At 43.5% G+C, this 14,561-nt stretch overlaps 1 protein-coding gene across 3 annotated transcripts in view; it reads left to right on the forward strand.

The window, feature by feature from the left end:
• CNBD2 (cyclic nucleotide binding domain containing 2) overlaps window positions 1-12,966 on the forward strand; it is a 59,038-nt gene extending 46,072 nt beyond the window's left edge. For all 3 annotated transcript variants that reach the window (XM_079128200.1, XM_079128201.1, XM_079128202.1), the window contains 2 exons: window positions 4,366-4,529; window positions 8,386-12,966. In XM_079128200.1, coding sequence (XP_078984326.1) covers window positions 4,366-4,529; window positions 8,386-8,704 — 483 coding nt within the window. In that variant the 3' untranslated portion in view covers window positions 8,705-12,966. The remainder of the gene's footprint in view (window positions 1-4,365; window positions 4,530-8,385) is intronic.
• Window positions 12,967-14,561: the final 1,595 nt, after the last annotated feature.

The following is a 14,561-nucleotide window of genomic DNA, read 5'->3' on the forward strand; positions in this document are numbered from 1 at the left end:
AGGCACTGGGTTCATTCCCCAGCACCACATAAATAAACAAAATAAGTAAAAAAATAAAGGTTTAAAAAAAATTAATCCAATGGCTATGGTGGCACATGCCTGTAATCCCAGCGACTCAGGAGGCTGAGGCAGGAAGATTGCCAGTTCAAAGCCAGACTCAACAACATAGCCAGGTACTTAGCAACTCAGCAAGACCCTATTTCTAAATAAAATTCAAAAAAGGGCTGGGCATGTGGCTTAGTGGTTAAGTGCCCCCAAGGTCAATCCATGGTAAAAAAAAAAAAAAAAAAAAAATTCAGTAGTGATGGGGTGAGTATGGATGGCCATGAGTTAATCACCATTGAAACTGGTGATGGGTGCAGAACTGAATGGAAGAATGAAAATTATGGTGGTGACAGATATGGAGCAGGCTGACTTGCTTTCTGGCGAGCAGCATCGGACCTCAGGCTGCTTGGGAGGGGTTCTCTTTTGAAACCCTGTGTGTATTCATGCAGAGTCTGGGAACCTGCTCCATGCTGTGCCTCAGTTACAGTCTCTCCAAGGTCATCTTCAAGCCCTCCTCCCCCTCCCATGTTTGGTCCTGTTACTAGCAGTGTATCAGAAAGATCAGCCCAAGATTCTCTGGGAACCAGGTCCCTAGCATGACCCTCTATGCTGATTTGAATATTTTTGAGTTCTTAGAAAACTTTTCCTTTTGTTCAAGAAAACTCTGCCTTCTGTAACTCCCCCCCCCTACCCATCAGTACTGGGGATAGAACCCTTTACCACTAAGCTACATCCTCAACCCTTTTTATTTTTTATTTCGTGACAAGTTATCGCTAAGTTACCCAGGTTAACTTTGAACTTGCAATCCTCCTACCTCAGCTTCCTGAGTAGCTGGGATTACAGGTGTGCACCACCATGCCTAGCTGCCTTCTGCAACTTTAAAGTAACTCTACCCACATACTCTCCACCCCCCCAAAAAAAAGAAAATAGAAGAAATCAGCTTCCTTACCATGTGATGGCTCATTGATATTTAAAGAATGATGTTTTGGTTTTCATTCAACATTTCTGTAGCCAGGCACAGTGCCAATGTTCCATTAACTATTTTCTTACTCAGGCAGAACATTCCTCTAGTCATTCTTCATGCGATGTGTTCTCCAGTCTCCTCACTGCCTGCTTCTCTTAAATTTGTCAGTATCAGAGAGTGCTCCTCAGAACTGAACAAACATAGCGAACCAAGGTGGAATTGCTGGGCTTGCTTGGGTCCCCTGGGCAGAATCAAAGGATGGAGGGCAGATAGATAGTGTCTTTAATGGGGAGGCTGTGTAAGTGAATGAACAATAAGGACCCATCTTGAATGTTGTGACTCCATTTGTGTCCTCAATGAGATATTCCTCGAGTATTGATTGTGTTCTCAAGCATGGCACATTATGAGTGAGCTAACCAACATAACTCCTGCCCTCATGATCTAGTTGGGTTACACACAGTAAACAAATATTCTAGCAAATACATGGAAAATGGCAAATTGCTGCTGGAAATGTTCTAGAAAGCAAAGTGGGGAGGTGGGCTTCTTAAATGGGGTGCACACCTGTAAATGGGGTGCTCTGAGGAAGTATGTTCAAGCCGAGACCTGAAGGATGAAAAAGGACAAGGGATAAGAATATTTCAGACAAGACAGCAAGTTCAAAGCCCTGAGCAGGAAGGAGGCACAGCATGTTGAAGAGACTGGAAGGGAGGGCAGGATGGCTGGAACAGAGTAAACAAGGTGGGGTGGTTAGCATGAGACCAGGCTGAGAAGCAGAGCACCAGTTAGATAGTCCATGCCTTGTCAGCCACAATGAAATGTTTTGCTTTATCCCCGGTGCTTTGGGAAACTTTCTGAAGGATCTAGACCAAGAAGTGACCTGACTCTAGCTCTATGTGTGTGTGTGTGTGGTATTTGGTGTGTGTGGTGGGGGTGCTGACAGTGGAGAAGAGTGCCTGTGCTGCTTCTGAATAGATCCCTGGTTTCAAATCCTGACTTCATGAGGCTGAGGCAGGAGGATCATGAGTTTGAGGCCAGTCTGGGCAACATAATTAGACGTGTCTCAAAAAACATAAAACAAAAATGCTGGCTTTGCCACTTTGTGTCTTGTTACCTTGGGCAAGTTACTCAACCTATTCATGCCTCAGTTTTACCTTTGTGGCAAAAAATGTGGACCCTGATCCTGGCTTTAGCCAGGCGTGGTGGTGCATGCCTGTAATCCTAGTGGCTCGGGAGACTGAGGCAGGAGGATTGCCAGTTAAAAGCCAGCCTTAGCAATTTGGCGAGGCCCTAAGCAACTTAGCAAGACTCTGTCTCTAAAGGAAAAAAAAAAAAAAAAGACTGGAATGTGGCTCAGTGGTTGAGTGTCCCCAAGTTCAATCCCGGTACTCCCCTGACCCCACAAAAAATCCTGGCTTTATTGCTTTAATGCTGTATGATGTTGGACACTTTTCTTAACCTCAGCATCCTCATATATAAAATAGGAAGCCACACCATTTGGTAGTTGTGAGTCTTAAATGAATTAATAAACCACAAGCTACAAGAGGTCCTGGAATTTAGTGGCTGCTTAGTAAATGTTAGCGAGTACTACCTTTGTCATTGTGTTAGTCAGGTTTTGTGTTGCTGTGATCAAAATACCTGACAAGAATGACTTGGAGAAGGAAAAGTTTTATTTTGGCTCACAGTTCAGATGTAGTCCAGGGTCAGCAGAGTTCATCGCTCTGCCCAAGGTAAGGCATCCTGGCAGAAAGGAGTGGCAGAGAAGTGCTGCTCTGTTCGTGGTGGCCAGAAGCAGAGAGAGGGAGAGAGGGGGAAGTGGAGAAAGGGACTGCAAGGAAGATGAAGCCTTCCAGGGCACTCCCCCAGTGACCCACCTCTTGCAGCCAAACCACTGCAGGTACCTATATGGCTTACAATTACCATCCAGTCAGTTCGTTCAAATTAGGATGGATAGATTAGGTTACAGCTTTCCTAATCTAATCATTTAGCCTCTGACTATTCCTGCATGAACACAGGAGCTTTTGAAGGACGCCTTTTATCCAAACCATAACAATTGTTGTTGGTGTTACCAGTATTGGGATTATAAGATGCATGACTGTGGACAAGTAAATTTCCTTTTCTGAACCTCATTTTCCACAGTTAAGGAGAATAATCCCTATACTCTAGGGCAGTTGTGAAGATTACATTTGCATGTATTTCCTCCACATAGTAGGAGCAAAGTCTTTGCCCCCACCCCTGGGTCCCCTAGTACTAGGGATTGAACCCAGACTGACCTCAAATTTGTAATCCTTTTATCTAGCCTCTTGAGTAGCTGGAATTACAGGTATGTAACACTGCCACTGTGCCTGGCTTTCACTTCCATTTCATAGGTGAGCAAGCAGCAACCCAGGGAGGTTATCGCTTGCCCAAAGCCACATAGCAAATGAAAAATGTAGATGTCCTTTCTGAAGCCAGGATTAATCCCATCCTCACCTGGCCTCCAAAGAGCAGATCTCTTTATTTGGGATCTCTTTTCTTGATTCCTAGGAAGCTGGGCACTGGAGGCTCTGGGGCCAGTAACCTCCCCTTCCCTCCCTGCCTGAGTATTAATTAACAACTGAGACGCTGGAGAGTGAGCATTGGATTTGGAGTTTAGCATCAAGGGTTCTTGGCCTGGCTCAACCTGACCCAGAGTGTCTCCCTATAGAGAGGCTTACTTTGCCTGTAAAGCAAGCAGGTCTGCCTGTGGCTCTCCCATCTCATTTCCAGATATGAGGTATGAATCAAGCCAAAAAGTAGGGGATGCAGTGAGCTGCAGAGAGGACTAGGGCCTGCAGAAAAGGATGGGGTAAGGAATGGTTGAAAAGGGGGATGTCTAGAGGAGGACTAGCTATTTGGTTTTTGTCCTAAGTTCTGAGGAAGAGAAAACAAGCCTACTTGACAAAAATGAGTTGAAGGCTGGGTGCTGTGGCACACACTTACAGTTCTAGCTGGTCAGGAGCTGAGCCAGAGGATCACCTGAGCACAGGATGATGGTTCAAGACTATTCTGGGCAACAGAGTGAAACCTGTCTCAAAAAAAAGAGTTGAGATTGGACATTGGAGAAAGCTCAAGAGCAATAGTATTGAGTGTAATCCTTGGAATACAGCCTGCTCTGTGGAGGTGGGACAGTGGAGAAAGCACTTAGGGTCTAAATCCAGGGATCAGAAGACTGCAACATCAAGTTGCAAGAGGAGCCTTGGACTGCCTTTCCCCATTACATGCTCAGTGACTACAGTGGATTCACCTCTCATTTGAGGCCTTATTTTTCCTATCTAGAAAATCTGGTGTCAAACTGATTGGTCTCTAAGGTCCAGTTTTCTGTGACTACTTCTTTCTAGGGCTTTCATCAGGCCTTCCTTCCAGAGCACCAACGTGACATGCGGCCCTTGATCCTCATAAGCTTGGGAACTGAGTTGCTTCGATTGAGGAAAGAAAAATTTTATGAAATGATTGATGACGAGACAAGAGAGAAGTTGTCAAGGTCTGACATTGAGTATCCCAGGTCAGTAATGGGGAGTATGTTTAAGTACCATCAGATCAAAGTAACAAGTTTTCACCTGTTGTTACAGTAAATGAAAGAAAGAACAAGAACCCAATAATACTGAATGCTGACAATGGTAAAATGAAACTGGTAGTTGTTATATTCTAAATTGACTCAATCCTTTTGATGTTAATTTTAGCCTTATATTCCTTTTGATGTTAATTTTAGCCTTATATATCCCTACCCTTTGAGACAGTGGTTCACCCCTGAATTTGTCCTTATGAAGCCAAAATATATGGGGAAAGCTGCATGCATTAAAATGTTCATAGTAGTCATAGTCATAATAGGAAAATCACCATAGGAAAATCACCATCACCACCACCCCCACACACCAAGTGGCACACTAAGGGGACAGTAAGAAAACTGGTGCATTTACTTGATAGAACATCACTGTCTTATTAAAATATGGTAAGTTTAATGATTCTACTGGAGTGTTAAATGAGTAAGCTAGTGATACACAGAAAGAGCAGTACGAAATTATATGTATGCTGTGACTATGCATTTGTAGCATACATACACTTACCTGGTTTTGCCAGCAGGTGTTGGAAGCAAGTGCCAGTCCCATGGTAGAGAAAGAGGTGTGGAGGCAGGCAGATCTGCAGATTCTTTTTCACCACTGGGCTACTTCACTAGTCCGTTTTATTTTTTATTTTGAGACAAGAGTCTCACTAAGTTGTTGAGGCTGACCTCAAACTTGTTTTCCTCCTGCCTCAGCTTACCAAGTCGCTGAGATTATGGGTGTTTGCCACCACACCCAGCTCAGATCTGTAGATTCTTGCAGTGCATCCAATAAGCACATAAAATAATTCTATATAAGAGCTCTATGATCTTGGGCAAGTCATTTCCTCTCAGACTTCCGAGTCCAATCAGTGAAACAAGAAAAATTGTTTCCAAAGTGTGAAATACATTCCACAGAAGGTTTGCAAGATGATTTTATGTGGTATACAGATTGACATATTTAGCCATATTTAATAGCAGTGTGCATTCGAAAAATAACAGGATAAGCTTACTAACCTCAGGATTGGACTGATCTTATTGTTCAGGAAAGAGCTAACGTAGACATTTAAGTAAAAGAAATGAGTGAATTTAAGAATGATAATGAGCAAATTAAAGAATAGATGATATGTGGATGTTGCCAAAATTGAGGCCATTTTACGAGAAAATCAAGTGAAAGTTCACTGGTGACTTTTCCCAGTTCAGAGGTGCTGCATTTCTGTTTTCTATGCACTACCGATATGGAAAATGGCTGTTCAGACTGACCTACTTGAAAAAGATCTAAGGAGCCTCAGCTCTTCGAGTGATGGCTGGTGTCAGCTAGTGTTTGTGGAATTGAAATTCCGAAAAGGTTCACATAGATTTGCCTGCACAGATGTTTGAGCACTTGGTGCCTGCACAAAGTGCCTAGTCAGCACTTTGCTTTAGTCATCTCTAATGCTGACAGGCAGGGTCTGTCTTCATTAATTGTTGAACTCATGGGTTTTTAGACTGCCAAAGCAGGCCAGAAATGTATCCATTATGTAGCTCAAATCTTTTAAGTTTCAACTAAGGACTCTTGAGGTCCTAAAATCAGTTGGGCACAGGCACCAGTCCTGTGAACGTGTGGGCTCGATAACCTAAAAATCACCCATACACAACCCCGGCATGGCATGTAGAAAAAAATGGAGAGCTCAGTTCGTAAAAAAGTTAGGGGAGTCCCCAAAGGCCAGAATGAAGAGGATCCCCCAAACCAAGTGAACAACAAGATCCAATGCTGGGGTTGCCCCAGAGGGGTGAAAAGCCAGATGACCTGAAGTGTCAAAGCCTGTGAAGCAGGGGATTGGAATGGAACTCCAGGCTGTGGAAAGCTGCCCTGCTTAGTAACAGAGTAGACTAGAAACCAGTGTGACCAGCATCATCCAGACATGATGTGGAATCTTGTCTGTGTCAGCTTGGACTCTGGGTCCAAAAATAAAACAATCCCCTAAGAATTTGTAATCCCATGCTTACCCCTCATAGGTTTTAGTGAGTTCCTTAGCCTTTTTGAGCCTTACTTTCCATGTTTATGAAATAGAGATTAAGTGAGTTAATCAATATGAAGTGCTTGACGCTTGGTAAGTAGTAGGTCAGAGTCAGATATTATTATATAAGAAGTTGGAAATTAATGGAACTTTTAAAGTGGAAACCATCTAGTGATGTGCTGCTACATGTTTATCAACCAGCTCTCCAGGAGGTGGGAGGAAACCCTAATTGGCAGAACTTACTGATTTTTGTGGTGTAAATATGCCCACCATGACCAATTTCAAGCTACTGACCTGATGTCATTCAGCGTAGAGTTGAGAAGAGAATGCACACCATTATCTTTTGTGAAAGGGTATGAGCTGGCTTTGGAACATCACTGGAACTAAGATGGCTCTGACCTCTGGGTGTTTTCTTAGATCGATCCCTAGGATCACAGTTGACTTTGTCCTGGTCAGTATCATCTAGCCAGAGGAACCTTCTAGATTTAGTTCTTAGGCTTGCCAAGTGCAGGCAAGTCAATGGAAGTTTAACATCCTACCCTTGCTGTGGTCTCAGAAATAAGCCAGTTAGTGCAAAGTGCATTCCATCCTATGCCTATTTGCCCCACCCTCACATGCTATGGGGGAAGGGGCCAGGGTAAGGCCAGAGCACCAAGGCATTCCAAGGTAGCCACCAGTCTATGGTCTGTCTCTCTAGATTTGACTGTTCTGGACATTTCATATAGATGGAGTCATAAAAAAAATAAATATATATATATAATATATATTATATATATAATCACACTTTATTTGTCTATTATGGACATTGGGTTATTTACCCATTTTAGCTGTTATAAATTATGCTGAACATTATTGTATGAGTTTTTGTATAGGCATATATTTTCATTTCTCTTAGGCATACTCCTTGGAATGAATTGCTGGGTCATAGGTAACTCTATATTTAAACTTTTTAAGGAATTGTCAGAACATTTTCCAAAATGGCTACAGCAGTTTACATCCCTATAGCAAAGTCCTCATTCCAATATTTAGATCCACATCTTCATCAATACTTATTACTGTCTTTTTTTCCCACTTTTGGTGCCGCAGATCAGATGCAGGACTTGTGCATGCTAAGTAAGCACTTTGCCACTGAGCTATATCCCCAGCTCCTGTCAGTCTTTTTAATGGTAACCGACCTAGTGGGTATAAGCGGTATCTGATTAATACCACCTTTTATAGTTGTCAATGAACCTTTATTTTATTTATTTATAAGCAGTGCTGGGAATTGAACCCAGTGCCTCATAACATGCTAGGCAAGCACTCTACCACTGAGCTACAACCCCAGCCCTCATTGTGGTTTTATTTACATTTCTTGGATGGCCAGTGATCACATAAATAATTTAAATGTCTCAAAAGTCATATTATAAGACGTGAAAACAGGTGAATAATCTATTTTTTAGATGTAGTATATCTAAAGTATTATCATTTAAACATTTTATCAATATAAAAACTATTCATGAAATATTTTCCATTGGTTTGTGTTATAAGTCTTTGAAATCTGCTGTGTGTTTTATATCCAAAGCACATCCCTAATTCAGATTGGCCACATTTTAGGCAGTCAGTAGCTGCATGTGGCTTGTAACTACTGCAGGGGAAAGCATAGGTCTATGGGAAGGAGGTCATAGGAAGGTAGAGTCAGCAGGAGGAGTCTGGAGAAAAGCCAAGAGCTGGAACTGGGTCCAGTGTTTTTAGGGATGGGAAAGAGTGGTGGGAGGCAAGGCTGGAAGAGCAAGGGCAGCAGGGAGCTAGCTAGAGAGCTCAACTTCTCTCCTACCCTTCAGTGATGATGACATGTGCCAGAGGTTGCTCAAGGAAAACAGCTGGAATATCTTTCGGAAGGACCTGGTGCGGCTGCTGGTGGAGCCTCACAAAATGCCACCCTTCACCCCATTCCAGCCCAAGAGGAAAAGCATCTACAACCCTAAGTCTTTGATCCTGGATTTGTGTAGTGTCAACAAGAAGATTAAACCACATCATCCCATTTTTATGACATCCCAGAAATATCTTCCCCCTCTGAGGATCGTCCAAGCCATCTCAGCACCCCGGCACAAAATCCAAGAACTCCTTCCTCAGTATAAGAATGCGGGGGTCCTTCTTTAGAATCAATAAAGGATGTTGGATTGCCCATCGTGTTTTCAGAATGACCACCATGGGGATTAGGGACTTGGAGGGAGTTCCTGGAGGGCTGAGCTAGGGGTCTAGAGAGGTATTTGGGTGTAGCAACTGGGGCGCAGATCCCCTGACACTTGTGGGCTGGGCTGAGGGAATAGATGATTATGAGGGTTGTGGCTGGGGAGTCTCAGGGTGGGAAGGTTTTATCCCATGAGCAGAATGGGAGGCACAAGGCTCAGATCAAAGTGGTCAAGACTAGTGTTGTGAATGCAAATGCCTTTCAAGGTCAGACAGGTCATATCAAGGAGTAGAACTTCAGGGCTGGGAGGCCACAGAATGCTGAAGATGTTGGGCACCCAATTTGACCAGTCCCCATCCAGATGGAGCAACTGCTTCTTCCGCCCAAGCACTTGATGCCATGCCAGAAACTAAGGCAGGCCTGCTCTTGCCAAGCTGTAGATTGTTCAAGAGAATTGAGAAATCCATCATTTTAGATGATTACTGTTGGTTTCTAAACACAAGCAACTAATTCAAACTGTTTTGGGACAGTGTCATTCAAACAAAATATACATGGGCTGTGTTGGGCTGTTTGACAGGGAGTGACTGTTGGGGAGAGGGGTAGAAGGAGCTAGATCAGAGGTTAATAGCATGACAGAGCAGGCATGCTGGTCAAGGATGAGAGTCAAGCACCCTGGGACAGTGGAAGTAGGGCAGAGACAAGGAGGCAGTAGGGTTGCAGTTAAAGAGGGCTCCTCAGTCCCCCTGGGGGTCTTCAGTCTGAGGCTGTTACTTCCCTGGACCTAGAGGTCAGGGTTCCTCTCTCCATCCAGCCTCAGCCCCACGGACTAGGTGCCAAGCAACCTCTCTCCTTAAGAAACCTCATAATTTAGCTCATGAGCACTGAGGGACCTGGCAGAGGCTATGGCAGCACAGGAGCCCTCCCGAGACCTTCATATTCCACCCTTGGCAAGGAGTAGGCTGAGCACTGAACTGGGAACTGGGAGCTCTGGGGTACCTGGCTCCATTTCTATCTCCATGGACCCTCTAGAGCACCTCGTGAACTTTGCCTGAACCTCAGTTTCCCCAGTGGTAAAATGAGTACATTTGATGAGAGGTGAGTATAGTTTGAAAACAGGTTCTATGTTGGCATTTTTTTTATTGGATTTAAAATTCTTTATGTGTTGTAAACTAGAAAAGGAGGAGTATGTATTTTTTTTCCCCTCAGACTTACATGTGGATATAAGAAGGCAGAGAGAGGAAGTGAAGCTACAGACCCTGACTAAAGTTCAAGGTCTAGTAGGGAGCCTCGCAGGTTCCTGAGCAGACATAACATGGCCAGCGACAGGGAGAAGAGCTAACATGGACAGAGCACTTCTTATATGCCAGCCACCTGGCTATGTGTCTGACCATGAAGTCCTGCCAGCTCTGTCACTTAATGACTGTTGAGTATTAAAAGAGGGTGTTATGTGTGTAACATGATGGTAAATTTCGTTCTCCAAGATTCCTGGGCTCTCCCTTCCCTGGAAGTGAGAAAAACCTCCTAGCATGAGGCAGAACATGTTTTCTGTGAGATTATCCAGTGAGGAAATGGACTTGAAGGGCACCCTGGGGTGAGGGCCCTGCTGAGGAAAGACTGGTGGGGCTGGGGGGTTGGGCTTCAGGAACTCTAGAGGAGGAAGAGCAAAGTGCCACAGAAGCACTTGAGTGGGAGGGAATCTACAGAGGTCCTCAGGGAGCTGCTTTGGGCCTGAGGATGTGTAACATTTGAGTGACTTAATTACAGAGTGATGTGATTCTACTGCTTCTGTGAATTCCCAAGCAGGGAGTAGACAGCCTGAGGCCCCCAGTTATATTTGGGTTCCACATGTGAAGTCCCATCACACAAGGTTATTAGCATCTTTTTTTTTTGCAGGGGTGGGTGGGTACCAGGGATTGAACTCAGGAGTACGCAACCACTGAGCCACATTCCCCAGCCCTATTTTGTATTTTATTTAGAGACAGGGTCTGAGTTGCCTAGTGCCTCACCCATTGCTGAGGCTGGCTTTGAACTCTTGATCCTCCTGTCTCAACCTCCTGAGCTGCGGGGATTATAGGCCTGCGCCACTGTGTCTGGCTATTAGCATCTTTTTGATCAGGATCTAGCTGACTATCCAGAAACCCCTTCCCATTCAATGGAACAGGCAACTGAGCTTTGAGAAGGCTGGAGGGCCTGGTGACATCTCACCCACACTCTTCTCTAAGTGAAAGACCAATGTCAACATTAAGACAACCTGGCAGGGATGAGCAGAGGTCTTCACTCACCTACTAACACTGAGGGGGAGGGTGCTGCTTAAGAGAAGGTTGGGAACGGCAGTGTGGGGAGGGGCTTTTTAGTGCGGAAGCACCTCTGAGCAGACTATGGGCTGGAAGAATGGACAGCATTTCTCAAGGCTCCCTCAACATATCGCCCCCACCCTGAAAAACACATCAGGGAATAGGGGTTAGAAACAGGCAGGGAAGGACAAACCAGGATTTACTTGGGAGAAGTTTATTCAAAAGCAGTAAATATGATGCCCCTTGACACAAATGTTGGCAATCAATTTGTTTTTCATGCTACAAAGGTCCTTAAACCACTAACCTAGGCATGGATTGGAGGGTCCAGGGAGCCCACATGTAAAGAATCAAGAAGGGCCTGGGCTCAGGTACGGAGTGCCCATGTATGCTGGGCTTTATGTGAAGCACTCTACAGAGGTGCATTAGGCCATGTTTTCATTACTGTAATGAAATACCTGAAGTGGGTAATTTGTAGAGAAGATGTTTATTTAGCTCACAGTTTTGGAATCCAAAAGTCCAAAGGGCATGGTGCCAGCTCTGATGAGGGTCTCCCTGTCTGTGTCAAGTGGCAGACAGCATTATAGCGGAGCGAATGTACATGAGAGGGAGAAGTGAGCAGACAGGAAGCCAGAGAGGGAGGGGCCGGGCTCTCTTAAAATAACTTGCTCTCAGAAGAACTAACCCATGAGAACTATGAACCTTTGGGGGGGGGGGTGGACACACTCAAACCATATCCAAACCATAGCAAAAGCCTATCACTTATCCTTAAAATATCTCTTGGCAACCAACTAAAAGGTATTATCCCATTTAACAGATGAAGGACTTGAGGCCCAGAGAGAGAAAGGCCTGTATCCGCTCACTTGGCTTCCGGGAGTTTTTGCAGGAAGTCTACGTGCTGTCATACTCTGGCACCTTCTTAGTTAAACAGTCTTGCAGTGGGTGCACTGTTAAGCCACTGTTACTCATCTATCCCAAATGAGCCACCTGTTTTCAAAGAAGACATTCTGTACACACAACCCTGGAACTGTGCTAGAGGGAGTACACTCGCCCTCTGGAATGAGTTTCCATATGTAAATAGGCATAGTCATACTTGGAGAGGCGCGCTCAGGCCACACAAGCCAAAAATAGAGCTCCCAGCACTGAAAGCCTCCACTGTTTGGGGAAAATGAAAAACCCATTTTGAAAAATAAACATAGGCGATATTGCCAGCATTTATTATAGGAGATGTTCAAGATCCCATCTTGGGATTGGAAGCAAAAGCATTCTTTGAATCTTCTATTCCTTTTTTATAACATGGGAAAATTTTACCTTCCTGTTATGGGAAGACTAGCGGGTAAGATGGGTCACTTCTTACCTCCTGAGGGCTAAATTACAGGGGGACACTTTTAGGATAACATACCTGAGGCTATTTTTCCCTGCTGCCCTTCTGCTATTTGGGGAGTTAAGACTTACAGTTTAACAACAGGGGTGCTGAGAGTTCCCGAATTGGTTCAGGCTAGTTCAGAGCAGGCAGTGAGGGCCAGTTACAGTTTCTGGTTGGTTGAGAAGTGGCACCAAAGTTGAAAAAAAGGTTTTCCATGGTTGGTGCAGGACCATGGGTTTCAGGGACAGCCACTGGTAGGAGACAGTAGGCAGTGAGTGGTGGCGTCAGTCATTTGCAGTATGACTTTTAGCCAGGCTCCATTCTTTTCTGGAACTTCTACACCATCCTCTGTAAAATTTAAGATGTTTAGGAGATGTTTCGAAAGCATTACTCCCACCCAGGGGCTGGCAGGCCCTGACCTTTTCCTTTGTTCCCCTCCACCTATTCTATTTCCATTGCCTCACCACCCCCAACAGGAAATCAGGAACAAGAAGAAAACAGCTGGATGTGGTGAAGCAAGCCTGTAATCCCAACAGTTTGGGAGGCTGAGGCAGGAGGACTTGGAGTTCAAGGACAGTCTTAGCAACTTAGCGAGACCTGTCTCAAAATAAAAAATATAAAAAGGGTTGGGGATGTGACTCAGTGATTAAGTATTCCTGGGTTCATTCCCCAGTAACAACAACAACAACAACAACAACAACAACAACAAAAAAAAAAAAAAAAAAAAAAGAAGGGGGAGGGGGCCAAGGGCTAGGAAGAGGAGAAGAAGACAGACTGAGACCCTTGGTAACATGAGCAAATGAACAAAATAGAAGAGTATTTCCAAAAGAATCGCCTTGTTCTTGGGAAATACAGTACTTGGTGGTTAAAAGATGATTTCCTTAACTTTCTTTGAAATCATTTAGAAAGAGAAAATATAAGCAAATGACAACAACTGGCAAATCTGGGCAAAGGATATTTAGTTCTTTGAACCATTCTTACCGTTTAAAAAAATACTTAAAATTTTTTTGAATGCATAGTGACATTAAGTACATTTACATAGTGTGCAGCCATCACCACCATCCATCACCAGAACTCTTCTCGTCTTGTAAAATAAACTCTACCCCTTAATACTAACTCCTCGTTACCACTTGCCCCAGCTCCTGGCAACCACCCTTCTACTTTCTGTCTCCAGGAATTTGATTGCTCCAGGTACTTCATGTTGGTGAATCATACAGTATTTGCTTTGTTTGTGACTGGCGTATTCATTTAGCATGATGTCCTCAAGGTTCATCCATGTAGCATGTTCCAGAATTTCCTACCTTTTATAGCTGAATAATAGTCTGATGTATGCATAAACCATATGTTTTAGCTATTTATTTGTTGATGGACATTTGAATTGCTTCCACTTTTGGGCTATTGTAAATAATGCTGCTGAGAACATGGGTGTATTAATATCTCTTTGAACTGCTTTCAGTTCTTTTGGGTATATATCTCAAAGTGGAATTGATATATCTTAGGGTGATTCCACTTTTTAATTTTTTTGAGGAAATACCAAAGCAACTATATTGTTGTTGCAATTTTAAATGTGAATTATTTTAAAACAAAATTACAACAAAAAAAGAAAAAAAATACATTAGTACATTATATTGACTCTAGTTGACTTTATAATTAGGTGACAATTGAATTTTATTTTATTTTTTTATTATTATTATTATTTTTTTTTTTTTTTTTTTGCGGTGCTGGGGATTTGAACCCAGGGCCTTGTGCTTGTGAGGCAAGCACTTTACCAACTGAGCTACATCCCCAGCCCCGACAATTGAATTTTAATTCACAATCAACTCCATAGCCATTGGAAAAGGGAAACATTATTTCACTAAAAATAAGACAATACCAAGAAAAAAAATGGAAGGATGTCAATATATTTGTTATATTCCCTAGTCATGATGATTATAAAACCTGACTTTTATACACCTATTAGACTGGCACAAATCCAAAACACTGACAATACCAAATGCTGGTGAGAGGTGGAGAGATGGGAACTCTTACTCATTGCTGGAGAGAATGCAAAATGGCACAGCTACTTTGAAAGACAGTTTGCAATTTCTTGTGAAATTAAACACACTCTTGCCATGTGAACCAGCAACCATGTGACTTGGTTTTCAAAGGCCTCAAAATCTTAAGTCCATA

Source organism: Sciurus vulgaris (assembly GCF_902686455.1).
Source record: "Sciurus vulgaris genome assembly, chromosome: 2".
Taxonomy (NCBI): domain Eukaryota; kingdom Metazoa; phylum Chordata; class Mammalia; order Rodentia; family Sciuridae; genus Sciurus; species Sciurus vulgaris.